The sequence below is a fragment of the Apus apus genome, chromosome 7, assembly GCF_020740795.1.
Source record: "Apus apus isolate bApuApu2 chromosome 7, bApuApu2.pri.cur, whole genome shotgun sequence".
Classification (NCBI taxonomy): Eukaryota; Metazoa; Chordata; class Aves; order Apodiformes; family Apodidae; genus Apus; species Apus apus.
This window is the reverse complement of record NC_067288.1, coordinates 25,368,096-25,381,705: the sequence shown is the minus strand read 5'-3', so window position 1 is coordinate 25,381,705 and position 13,610 is coordinate 25,368,096. Positions and strand designations below refer to the sequence as shown.

Genomic DNA, 13,610 nt, shown 5'->3' with positions numbered 1-13,610 from the left:
AGGCTTCTGAATGCTGAAGGCTCAGGCTATTCTTCCTGGGAATTTGCTAGGCTGTTAATTAGAGCTACATCAGGTTTCTGCTGATCCCTGCCCATGCCTCATGTACTTGTCTTCTAATGAGTTTGTGGTCTACCTGGAAATCTAGCAAACAACTTGGGGGGGGAAGCAACTGCATAATTTATTTTCTCCTTCATTAGATAAACATCTTGCACATAAAAACCTGAAATGCCTGATTACCTAAGGTTTGTGGTGTTTTAAACTGATGTAAGGGCAACTAATGTAAATGCTGAAGAAACTGAGCTCAGATTTTGCAGTTGTTTTATCTTACTTATTCATGTTGAAGTATCTGGGATGGTGCTCACTGAAGCTGGCATTGAACTTGGTGTGAGTCAAGACAATTAAGCCAGTTTATAGCTGTCTAAGAAGCTGACATAACCCAAGGAAATAATTCACTTCAGGGCAATATTACAAAGGCTCAAACAAACTAAAACCCTTCAAGGAGGGGTGGCAGGTTCTATACCTGCACAGTAAAACAGGATGAGGAAACCATCTGTGACTCGCAGAGATTAATCACATCTCTGTGATGTACCATGTGGCTACTGGGGCAAGGTTACGTGCCATGAAACATAGGATGCCTTTCCTCCATATATACACCCCCTCTGATAACACCTCAGTATTTCTATTGAATATGCAAATGACCTTCCTAATGAGAAAAGTGCGTTGTCCACCAGAGAATGGGTTGTGTCTAAACAAATTCCTGTAGAGCTTTGGAGTTCTGTACCTCCTGCAGCCACATCCCTCTGTCTCACTAACATATAAATTGGGGCACATCCCCACACAGGGGGTTTGCAGGCAGGGCACTCACATCAACAAGCCAGAATGACTGAATTTCAGAGCTTCCAGGCAATAACACAGTTTGCCTTTAACACAGACAGACTCCTGGGCTAAGCCCAGTTCCTACTGGGATGGTAGCAGGGCAGGTTTTGGAAGCTGCCCTCGGAGTCCCCTGAGGCTGCTTCTCAGGACAGCCTGGATGAACATTGTCAGAGCTAACTCCTTGCTCTGAGCTGTCATGATTCTACATGCTTATCTAGAGAATTTGTCTTGCAGTTGCCTACTGCCTGGTCAGAGACTCAAGCCCTTTGTCCAAATGAGCACTTGTTAAACACAGAGCAGAAAATAGAGATGGGATTGGGAAGGTAGAAGAACCTGGAAATGGAGGTCTAAAACAATAATGTTGAGAGCACCAGAATGGAAGAAATCTGACTCCCTATGGAATTGTTTCTTTTTATTGGTTGCAGGATCTGAGAAGTCTCTTATACTGATTTAGGTCTTTCTCCTAACGAGGCATGAAGAAAGCTACCCCCCTGTGGATCCTTTGATGTCAGAAAATGCTAAGCATTTCACTTAAGTTTTTTTCCCCACCTGAGGGATGCTTAAGGTCTCTTCACTTCACTAACTATTTTTGTGACTTTTGTACGAATGTACCTTTGAGAGCATTTCCCCTTAATAAGCCTCATCTCCTTAGGAAATCAGGCTAAAATAAAGCAACTATCATGTCTCTCTGAATAAACACAACAATTCTGTTGCTGCTGAGACCTTTCCCCATTTGAAGAAGTACAGGATTTGGTTGTCAGGGCTGGTTTAGCTGCCCAGCTCAGTGAGAATGCAGGGCCAGTAAACAGGATAATGTTCTGCAGTGGATTTATCAATGGCAGGAGAAGAAATGGGTCAGTCAGTTTTCGAGGTGTAGTCCATGTCATTCTGGCACTTCTTGTCGGGAGGGAACAGGACTACTTCTCAGCCAGTGTGCTGTGACTGTTCCTCAGCCTTGCTGTCTTCAGCCAATGGATTAGCCTGTCTTGAAATAAATGCATGATTTTCAAGGCAAAATTCCATATTTTTCCACATGATTGGTGGAGAAACAGCAAGATTCCTGCTGCATTATCTCTCCACTGGGAAATCTGCTGTGTGTTACAGCTATGGATAGTCTCATGGCAGTGCAATAGGCAGAGACTTTCAAGTAAGCTGCAGGGAGCTTATTTACAAGCACTTGCCTCCTACTGAGGAGCTCTCTGATATTCTGGTGCAGAACAACAGGTGATCATTGATGTTTTCCCCTTTCATAGCCTGGCAACATGTGTCCTGGAAAGACCAACGCTGTCTCTTGCATGCAGCAAAAATAAAGCTGCATGTATGGAAGTGATGGACTGGAGGATTTTAAAGCTGAGTGGTTTTCCACCCACTGCGCCTTGTGTGTGTTCTGGGGTTGTGATGATGTGCTGTGGCTGATCAGGAGCTGGCTCTACACTCCTGCAAGGGTGCTCTACTTGGGTTTATTTTACTCTTCCAACTAGCTATATGATTGATAAGTCCTTTAGGGTCTTTTTCTCTAGAGAAGAGAAACTTCAATCACGTTTTAAACCAGTGGCTACAGTAAATGCTTTCTTAAGTGTGAGTTTTGGAGGACTGGAGGACCATTGATTTCAGAACTGCTGACCCATGAGCAGCCAACACCTTGTGCTGAATGTGTAGTTCAAAGGTAAGACCTTTTGCCTCCCTGCAGCTGTTTCACAGAGTTGCCATTTGCCAAAAGATGTATGAAATGTCTTTGTTCAGATGATAGATACACCTTAAATGAGAGGTACACAAACAGCTTGTCTCCTTGATTCAGGAGGCAGGTCCAGAGGGAATGGGTTCGCTGCAGGACTGCTGATCTGGTGTAGAAATATCCCTCTGTTTAATGTGAGGAATAAATGTTGCTGGCATCCAACAGGTGGCAGCTGACATGTTTTCCTGCCATCACGAGTCGTTTGAAATTCTTCTGTTGTGTTATGCCAGAGTTTCACCTTTGTGCTGCCAGGCAACACAGGAAGTGTTCTGCAGCGCTCTGTAGGTTAAGGGAATTGGGCTGGATGAGCAGAAGAGGATTAGTGAATCTCCAATTAATATGTGCACCTCAGACATTGTGATTGGGACGTTCCACAATGAATTCACTCTGTAGAGCAATTTTTATTGCATCAGGTCTTTAATTGTTGTCTCCAGCCTCAGGTAAGAACAGAATCCCCTGCAGCCTCTATCTCGAGGACATTTTCCTGACTGTGTCACTAAATTGCAACACGTTCATGTCTTGCCTGGGACTGTCCTGGACTGTTTTCCATTGCCTCTGCTTTGAAGTGTCAGCTTTTAGTGAACTCTGCTAACATTTTATTATTGCATTGAGGCTGAGGCAGAGAACAGCAATTAAGGGGCTGACATATTTTCATTATTTTTTTAATAGTACACGTGTCAAAATGCATTTAATAACTCATAGTTGATGTAAAAACGCAATTAATGCTACAAGTGTAAGCAGAGTTCATTTCACTGGGAGCAAATGAGAATTTAAAAATATATAAGAACAAAAAATGGTTGTCTTATTTTAAATACTGGACCTAACTACAAGTCCTGTTCCTGTGAACTGAAGTCTTAAAGCCTAAATATTCCCTTTCTGTTCCAGGATACAGCTGGACAAGAAAGATACAGGACCATCACTACAGCTTACTACCGAGGAGCCATGGGCTTCATCCTCATGTATGATATCACCAGTGAAGACTCTTTCAATGCAGTGCAGGACTGGTATGAAATCAGTTATTGTTGTTGGGTTGGTTTGTTTTTTGGCTAGTTCTCTCCTCAGATTTGTTTGTTGAGAACTTTTGACATCCCACCCTTCAAAGGGCTTTACATCACCATATTCTTTCCCTTTCTTCCTCATCTAAGCTTTGGGATAAATACTTGTTTTTTTTAAACTCTCCTTAGAAAAGGTTCTGCAGTTGCACTTCAATGAAAACTTTGTAATTCAAATATAATAGCATACTATAGAAGTTTTTGCTTTTAAAATTCTCATTTATTGCAAAGAAATTAATAGTTTAATATATTATTTGGGCTTATGAGTTTTCTGGCTATGCTGCTAAAACAATCTAATTTAACAGTGGTTGGTTGAGTCACATCTCATTTAAAATTTAAAAAGGATAAATCTTTCCAAGTTGCCTTAAAAAGTGATTTGTTGTTTGGTTTGTTGTTCTTTTTTTTTTCAACGTACAAATGTAGACATATGAAACAGTGTTTACCTTGCTTAGCTGGAGAGAATTAAAAATTTAACTTCAGCCAGTTAAAATTTTTGAAGTTTAAATTAGTTGTGGTTATAATATGAGGAGGAAGGGCAGTGCCCAGGACAGAAGGCAAACGTGCCCCTTGGAAGAGGCCTGTCTGTTACTGCAAGAAGCACCTGAACAACTCTGCAAGGCAGAGCTCAGTGTGGGATGGTGAGATGGGGGAAGAGGAATTACCTGTTAAATGGGATGAGTGGGGACTTAGCCCTAAAACTTGCTACGAAACAGATTCTCAGCTGTTACAAACTGCTCTGGCTCCACTGGATTCAGTCCAAACACCAGAAAATGGTTTGTGGACTTTCTGATGATGAAGAGCCAGGAAATGTTTGTGGCTTACAGTGGAAAAAGAAAGCACCAGGTGAAGCGCAGTGGTCTGCCCAGAAGAGCCAGAGCACTGTGGCTGCTGTGGCCATGGACAGTGCCTGCAGCCCTCCGAGGTGGCTGGTGGGAGGTGCTTCCCAGCAGGAACTCAGCACAGCGCCTGGAGTGAAAACACCGGGGTTTGTTTATGGTTTTTTAAAATGAAAACATCTGAGCTGCTGCTGTGAGGTAGCAGCTGCAAGCACAGCACAGATCAGCAGAAGGCTGGACCCTGTTGCTGGAGCTCATGTTCTGTCATGGGGTCCTCCCAAAGGAACACCAGAATATGTGTAGGAAATCCATGGCTTGGGGAGTCAGAGGAAAGGTGGAAAAGGCAGGGGAAAGTACTGTCCTCAGCAGCAGTACCTCAGTGACGCCCCTCAAATGTCTTGCAGTCATTTCTGGTTGTTACCCTGTTGCTGTGTACTGCAGGTGGGTATGGGCAGCGTGCAGAGAAAGGCAACCTGGTGGTTAATGCAATCTCCAGACTCTGGTAGGTTGATTTGCTGGCATCGCTGTCCAGCAGAGTCCTCTAGTGGCGATGCAGCTAAGAGAGGAGGTTTGTTTTCCATATTGCCAAATGGTTTCTTCCTTGGGTGATTTTTTTTTTACTGCACCCTTTTTATGGATGGATGCCCTAAAGAGCGATTTGCTCTGTATCATTCCAGAAATACTTATCTTAAACCGAGTTAAGACACTTTTTTCTCCTCAATGAGGAGGATCATGGTTGTATATCAGGTGTTTAGACAAGCTGTCAAGATAATATGTGATTATGAGGTACAGTCTTTCCTTCAGTCACATGAATCACCCTGATTAATGATAGTTGTCTTAAAGCAGATGAAAAAGAGCAAGATAAACAATTTAAATTCATTTGGGAATACCTAGGATGTGACCTGTTCTCCTGTTCCTTCACTGGGAGCTGTATAGCAGATTGTATGAGTAGTCTTAAAAATGAAGACTGTTTTTTTCCTTACTACAATGTGGCAAAGGTACAGTCAGGTTATTTTAGAAGAAAAAGCAAAAATGGTCAAAAGCAAAGTGGAGCTTTACCAGATATTTTAAAACAACTAATTATTTTAATTTTTTTTAATAATAAGTCTTTCCTGTAGGGTGAGTGAAAGGGTTAAATGAGCTTTCATGGCTTTCAGCTGTTTCTGGATTTTTTTTAGTAGCCTTCTTTGAGAGTTATTATTTGACATTGTCTTGATAGGTTTCTAGGTAGATAAACCAGTGGTTTATACCTAATTTGAAACTCTACTGAAACTAGAATATACTTAGCATTTGATACTGTAAAGTAAATAGAAAATATTATGGACACTCTGCTTTGGACAATCTAGACAATTTCATAGAAGGAAAGAAAAAAATCGGTTAAATTTAGCTCATATTTAAGTGACAGCCAGGTTCACAAATCATCAGCTTTGTTTATCTTTAAGACTGATCTCTAAATTAGGTTGTTGATGTATCCGTGTAACTGTGAACCTGAAGCTACTTTTCTTCTGAGCACGAAGCATAAAAAACATGTTTTATCATTAATTTGGGGAATTCAGCACAAATAAGGTGCAGCATTGTTGTTGTATCACCAGAACGTTTTTTGTGGTGTGTTTACTGGACTGGCCTGGTTAGTTTTTGAAACATCTTGCTGCACAAGCCTTTTTATTTACTTATTTACCTTTCAAAAAACTTATGGAAATTTGCTGGCTTTCTATTTGTATGGAGATCAGGGTTTCTTTTTGACGTTGTTCTTCATAACTTGGGGGTATTTTGTTGTTGTTGTTGTTTTTATTCTTCCTAATAAGTGTAAATGTCAGTGTTCTCAGAGAGGTTTTTCACTAACTTAATGGCACTTGTTTTCATACCTGACATAGGATTGTATTTTGGCACAGCTGCTGGAAGGTAACAAATGTTTTTTCACCTGCTGTAGGGCCACACAAATCAAGACTTACTCCTGGGACAATGCACAAGTGATCCTGGTGGGAAACAAATGTGACATGGAGGATGAAAGAATTGTTCCTGTGGAGAAGGGGAAACATCTGGCGGATCAGCTAGGTACCTGTCAAAGCTCTTCTTCCTACTCATTTTCCTCTGCTTCTTTCTGCTGCTTTCCTTTTAGTTTGTACAATGAAAAGCCCTCCCAGCTGTAATACTTTAATTTAATAATGGTGTCACAACCAAGAAGTGTGATACAGTCTAGGTCTACGTTTTACTTGCTTAGTGCTCAATACTACCTCCTTGTAGTGTTGCTGTACCTGTAGAGCTAAGGATGTAATTAACATTGTTTTTCTAGAGAAAACAGCTTTTACTTTTTTTTTTTTAGAGCTCAGAGGAATTAAAAGAGAAAAAGTTTTCATAAACAATTCTGTCTCCAGTTCTTTAGGTACCATGTAGTCATCTTCAGAATGCAAACATTGATATTTGTAGATTTTTTTTTTTTTAAACTGAAGAATGAAAAAAGTTTATACTTCAGAACTGTAGAGCTGAGTAAAATATGTTTTTTAAATATATCAGGCTTCTCTAGCCAGGTGGGAAATGATGTTGTTACTGATAAGGAATAGAGAAAGCAAAACAGTTCTATTGAGAGATTGCAATTAAAATTTTAGAATGTACAACAAAATAAACTCATCCTGAATTCTCATTTATTTATATTTTTTTTGTTATATATTATCAAATAGATGGTCTTTTTAATATGGAATCAGGGTTTTTGTGATGAGATTTAACTGTACTGTCATCTTCTTCTAAAGAATTCATAGTGGCAGGTAAATCCTTTAAAAATGTAATTCAGTTAACAGTGGAGATCCTTGAAGTGGGCATACTGTAAATATTTGTTTAGCTTGTGAGAGTGGACATTTTTACCAGTCCCAAAGGAATCACCATCATCCCCAATTTATAAAATCCCATGTTGTCTTCAATTCTTAAGCAGTAATGGGAGGGTGCATAATATATTGTTAAACTGAGGGTACTGGAGCTCCACTACACTCTGCACACTGTTGTAGTTTAGAATGTGACCTTAATCAAATTGCCAACTATGGTTAAATCTTAGATAATGAGTAATGAGATAATTAGTTGGGGGTTTTGTTATAGTTGTTTTGTTTTAATGAAGGGGAGGTATAGAAACCCTGCTTATAGATGAGTATAAAGGATGGCTTTGTGTCACTGTTCCAAAGAGTTAAAAATAACCAGATTATTTTTTCATGTTTCTTATGCAAAAAAAACCAACCCATCAAACCAGCAAACATGTATCCAAAAGCCTGCAGGTTTAGAGCCTCAAAGTGTAGATTCTATGTATACTAAGCAAAAAGGCATCCCATTCATGACTGGAACATTGAGGCACTGCCATCATAAACAAATAATGAGCAAATACCAAACTAAACTGATTTCCCATTATTATTATTGTAATCACGGTTCTTTACGTGTAGGGCTAGCAAAGCAAACAAAGTGTGGTTGGTTTGCAAAATCAGTTATGGGATCTTTTTTACACATCAGAATTTAAGATGCTTTTGAAAACATGAATAAACTTGGTTCCTGGCTTGCAGACTCTCAGAACAGTTGTGAGTGCTTGTGTGCCCAATTTTTTTGCAAGAGTAATTGCACTGATAGTAGTTGAATATTTGTCCAGAACAGTGTAACAGCCAATAGAGTTTTACTGGAACTCCCACTCCGATTTAGAGTTGTTTTTTCCTCCCCCCCCCAAAATTGTTTGTTTAAACACAAACTTGGCATCTAGAATCTTGATTCCTTTACCTATGGGACCCTGCAAAACACACACGCAGGCAGAGTTACCATGGCAACTGACTCCAGCAGTAGGGAGCTGCTCTGCTGGAGAATCCCCTGCTCCCCTCCAGACCTGTCCTCGCTCTTGTCCAGCTCCCCCTGGAGAAACCTGCCCCAGTGCAGAGCAAAACAAAAGCTAACCATGCCTTTGAAAAGTGCAGTCCCAGTCCTCTTCTGTAGCCTTCCAAAATACTAAATGCTCTTTTTAAAAGGGCTGAAAAGTGTATCTCGTTTTATCACTCAGATTTTCCTTATATTAGCTGTGCTAATGTGTACAGCATTATCTGAAATTAGCTTGTGTGTTAGGTGGGAGGAATCTCACACATCAGAGTGACTCAGTCTACCAGCAGTGGCAGACGAACCAGTTAAAACAACTTTATCTTTCCTTTTGCTTGTGGCAGAATCAGAGAGAACTGATGCAATGCAGAATATGCCCCCAACGAAGCACAACACAATAAAACTTACTGCAAAATAAACTCTCTGTGGTGCTCGAGCTCTTGCTGTTGGCAAGATGACAACCTGGTGGAACAGAATCAACACCCACTCTGAGTGATGGTTGGCCTTGGAGGCCCCTGGGGTTAGAAAGGGAAAGCAATGCTTCACAGTCCAGCACTGTTTCTGCTGGCTGGGGCAGGGCTCAGGCTCCTCCGTGAGGAGGCTGGTGGGGTGTTGAAGGGAGGCAGTAGGAAGAGCTGTCTGCATGCCATCCCCACCTCCAGCCCTGCTGTTTTGTTGTGGGTTGTTTGGGGTTTTGTATTTTAAGCAGAAAGGGTCGTGCTAGATAAATGGATAAATATTTCTGCTCAATATTCTGAGATCGGGGGAAATCAACTGAGCTTAAGAATTGTCTCATGTCTGCTTTTCTTTAAGCAAATTCTGAAAAAAACAGTATTTTGAAAACCATCTCTGTTATCTTGAGCTTCTACTGCGATTATTTTTTCTACATTTCTTTTCCCTTTTTCTCACAGGTTTTGACTATTTTGAAGCTAGTGCCAAAGAAAACATCAACGTAAGGCAGGTGTTTGAGCGTCTTGTGGATATAATCTGTGAAAAGATGTCGGAGAGTATCGAGTCAGACTCTTCCAGGGGCACTTCAGGAAGGAGCATGCGACTCACGGACACCCCACCCCCTTCCCAGCAGAACTGCTCGTGCTAGTGACCTTTCTCACTGAGAAATGTCATTCTCCTTTCCTGAATAAATTTTATCTTTTTCGTTTGTGGTGGTGAGTTATCACGTAGTCCAAAGGCAGAAGCCTCTGTTGTAGGAAATTGGTATGTTTGTTTGTGTTGATGTGTTAATATTATATATTTCCTCATTCAATAATTTAAACAAAAATACAAAACCTGACTAAATATTGTAAGTGCACCTAGTCTTAATGTGAGTTACACTGGAAAAAAATGATTGTATAGTGTTGCAAATGTTGTTTCCACTGAGAATGTTGCATTTTTAATGATAAATTCCTCTCCTGCAGAAAGATGTTTTTTGTCGAGAACAGCAGGAAATATAAAAGCCCATCAGAAGGGACCAGGTCTAAAGGAAAATGGTGACAAAGTTATCTTATAAAGCAAGAATATGCTGGGTTTTTTACATTAAAAAAAAAAAATAAGTCTATCCCCAGATAGTTCGAATCATTGTTGCTGTCCTCCAGACATGGACCTCAGCTTTTCTGTATGGTAGAGCAGAAAGCAACGTATTTCTGTCTGGCATTTTGAGCATCTCCAGAGAGCCAAGAGCACAGGGGCCAAGTTTTGTGTCAAGCCTCTAAAGGCAGGAAAAGCATGTGGAAGAATCCAAGCTGGCAGGCACGAAGGCCGTGCAGCTGCACCTGCTTTTCCCTGTGCCCTTGGCAGGTGCTGGGTGAAGGAGCAAGAGCCCTTCCAGGGGCTGCCCTCACCTGCAGCCTCTCCACCATCACCAGTAAGGGCTTGCGGGATGCTGGGGGTGTTGCTGTGCTCAGCTCCATGCTGTTCCTAATAATTTGTTCCTAGAAGCCCAAGCCCTGCAGCTTTTCCCCCTCTGCATCCTGCAGTTTTACCTCTCCAGGTTTGGATCTGCCCTGATCGGCTGCTTGGTGGTGGATTTGTTGCAGAGTGAAAGGAAGGAGGAATTGGCTGCTGCGTGCTTAGTTGGAGGCAAAATCTGGCATGTAAGTCTTGGAACAGCACTGTCACAGAAAGATAAAAATATCGGGAGCCAAAATGTGAGCGTTGGCAAATATTAGTGCCAATATTGTTAGATTTTCATTCTGCATTTTGTTGTTGATTTTTTTTTTTTTTAATTTTATGCTGGGGGGGGGATAGTTTTTTCTGGTTTCAGATTCAACCACAAAGTATAATTTTTTTTACAAAGGAAGATTGATTCATAAAACACAACTTCAAATTAAAAATGGCAAAGACATCCTGTTAGTTATTCTATGGATGTTTTGTTGCATCATTCTTTGGAGGGAGGAACAGGTTTTAATACTCAGCATCTGAGATATTCCTAGACTTCCAACATCTCTAGAACTACAGAGCTTCTCCATCTGTCTGCAGAGCTCTGTGTGTGTTACCCACACGCAGAGCTCATATTTCTCTGAAATACATGTGGAGAAACTGCTTTTTGCCAGTCTGAAGTTACACACACTGGATGGCTTTGTTTATGGTCACGCATGTGTTGACTGCAAAGTGTGGCTGTAAATGTAAATTAGGTGGATATGGAGAGAAGTTTGTTGTCTGAAGGTGAAAATTCTGGGAAGTTTTATGGATTTACCTCAGATCTGTGAACTCCTCCAACTGAGGAGACTTTCTGATGTCAGACACTGGACTTGAGTATCTGCCCCCTGCACTGTAGTGTGCTGGATCATGGCACTAGTGAATGCTTTTGTAATTCTGTCCTGTTGTGTCTCTGGGTGTAACAGCTCTAAGAAAAAAAGCACAGTATTCTGGACATAAAATGCAGCGACTTGGATGTAGTTTGAGCTCATTGTGCTTAAAGGCTTGATCCCTTCGCTTGTTTGTTTGTGGCTTCCAGGACTCCTTACTGTGACGTATTTTGGGTGTGTGTGATCTAGTGCTGAAACTGCCAATTGTGCAGCGTTAGGAATGTGGTTGTTGTATCTAAAGCCCCGAAACTGCAAAATAAAGAGAAATGTAGTCACCGGGTGTGGCCAGAGAGTTTGTGTGTGCTGCATTGCTAGTGTATGAGGCAATCTGTCCCTGCATAAAGAATGTCTTTTTTAATCCCTTTCAAACACATCAAACTCCATTCATCTTTCCTGACGGTGATGATCCTCTGCAGATTACTCTGCAGATCTAAGAGTGAAAAGGAGGATTATTTGGCTAGTTAATGTGTGGTGCAGTGTTCTAATTGTAGCAGAAGCAGATTTTAGGGCAACTTGTGGAAGTAGCAAAAATAAATACCAGGTTCCACAGCAGGGAGCAGTGGTGTTGAGCTCTGCAGGTATAATGGAATAGCTCAGTGCAAATATTGATTTTTCAGCTCAGCAACTCTATTGTAAAAGAAAATTGATTCAGCAGAAATGGAATTTCAGTTCTTTTGTTTTCTTTTTTTTTTTTTTTTTCTTCCCCAGGGAAAAAAAAAGACCTCCCTCTTCCTTCTCTACCTAATATATAATTTAGTTTCATTGTGTTCCAGTCAAGTCAGGTGGGGTTTTTGTTGTTGTTTGGGGTTTTTTGTTTGGTTTAGTTTGCTTGAGGGTTTTTTGTTGTGTTTTTTTTTTTTTTTACAAATACAAGTATATTCCAGGCCAGGCCCTGCAGCTAGGATGTGCAGGATTGTTTTCTACTGCACAAGCTACAGAAAGTAGCTACATGGTAATATAGTCCAAACAACTGGAAACACAGTTAAAAGTTTTACCCTGCTCTGTGCTGCTTACTCGAAGAAACCTGGTATTTAGTGCAGAAATCTCACAGAGTTTATTTCGAATAAGAAATAAAACAGTCACGGGCAACTGACAAATATATAGATGGAGAGATGTATTTAGTTGTTTTACTTTTGCATTAAAAGCTGTGAATACAGAGAAAGCCTTTTGCCTTAAGTGGCATGCAGCTGGTTCCGTCCTCACCTGGGAGCCAATAATGGTTGTTACTTGTTTTAACTTCTAAGAGGTAATGACAGAATATGAGACACAACGATTTGCCAAGGCAAGGGGAGTAAGAGTTGCTTACACCCATGGCAAACCCAAAATGCTTGCTGGGGTCTGGGTATAGAACCTTCCGTTGGACTGGCAGGGGCCTAGGACAGTAGTGCTGGTGAAGCAGCGCGGTGACAAGATGTGAGAGGAGCCAGGGGCGCCTGCTCTTCACGGGCTTCTCTCTCTGCCCCGTGCGCTGCAGCCCGGCCTCTGCCGCGCTGCGCTGGGAGCCGAGCGGGGCAATCCGGGTGGGACGTGGGTCTTGGCTTCCACCTTGTGGCGGTGAAAGACCAGGGCGACATCCCGTCCGAGTGTCTCGCACAGCGCCCCTCGTTTGGATTAGTCTCCGGTCCCTTAACTTTGCTCTCATCACCGCTTTTGCGGTCCACGTAGACTGGCACACCCGTCAGACAAGTAACCGGGCCGGTGCTGCAGGAGCAGCGGCTGTGGGGCGGCGCCGGCGGGACGTGGTACCTGCAGCAGCGCTTCCCGGCAGCCGCTGCAAGGAAAAGGGTGCTGGCCATCCGCTCGGAAACGCCAGCTCCGAAAAGCAGCATTCCTGCTGGGAAAGCAGCATTCCTGCTGTCAGGGCTTGAACTTGCTACGAACCTGCCTTTTACAGGGGAAAAGAGAGTGTATAGTCACAAACTGCAGCACGCTGAGAGCAATAACGGCACAGACGAGGCCAGACAAGAACAGTCTTTTATGTTAAATAGCCGTGGGTACAAACTTTAAGCTGTTAAAGTCACCATGAGGGGAACAAAAACACTTGAAAAGCAGCGCCGGGCCCGTCTCTCGGTGCCCAGGGCCGGTCTCGCTCAGCGCGCTGCGGCGCCGGGGCCCGGCCGCGGGCCCGGAGCGGGACTGCGCGAGCTGATTGGCTCTGATGCCGTGAGCGACAGCGGCCGGGACCAATAGCTGACGCGCCAGGGGAGGGGGCGGGGCTCAGCTGCCGGCGGTTGGACTGTTCCACCGCAGGCGCGGGGGGGCAGCTGGGGCGGCAGGTCAGCAGCGGGGCGGTGCCGTGAGGGCGCCGAGAGGGATTCCCGGCATCCAGCTTTATTCCTCTGCCTTCTCCTCCTCCCGCCGAGCTCTCCGTCCTCTGGCTCCGCTTCCTGACACGGGCTGCCTGCCTTTCCCCCCGCCTGCCTCCCCCCACCGCTTGCTCCCGCGCCGCCATCCCGCTCTCCACCAATGGCGC

At 42.9% G+C, this 13,610-nt stretch overlaps 1 protein-coding gene across 3 annotated transcripts in view; it reads left to right on the top strand.

The window, feature by feature from the left end:
- Positions 1-11,412, top strand: part of RAB3B (RAB3B, member RAS oncogene family) — a 44,835-nt gene extending 33,423 nt beyond the window's left edge. For all 3 annotated transcript variants that reach the window (XM_051625483.1, XM_051625484.1, XM_051625485.1), the window contains exons 3-5: positions 3,497-3,615; positions 6,430-6,554; positions 9,245-11,412. In XM_051625483.1, coding sequence (XP_051481443.1) covers positions 3,497-3,615; positions 6,430-6,554; positions 9,245-9,432 — 432 coding nt within the window. In that variant the 3' untranslated portion in view covers positions 9,433-11,412. The remainder of the gene's footprint in view (positions 1-3,496; positions 3,616-6,429; positions 6,555-9,244) is intronic.
- Positions 11,413-13,610: the final 2,198 nt, after the last annotated feature.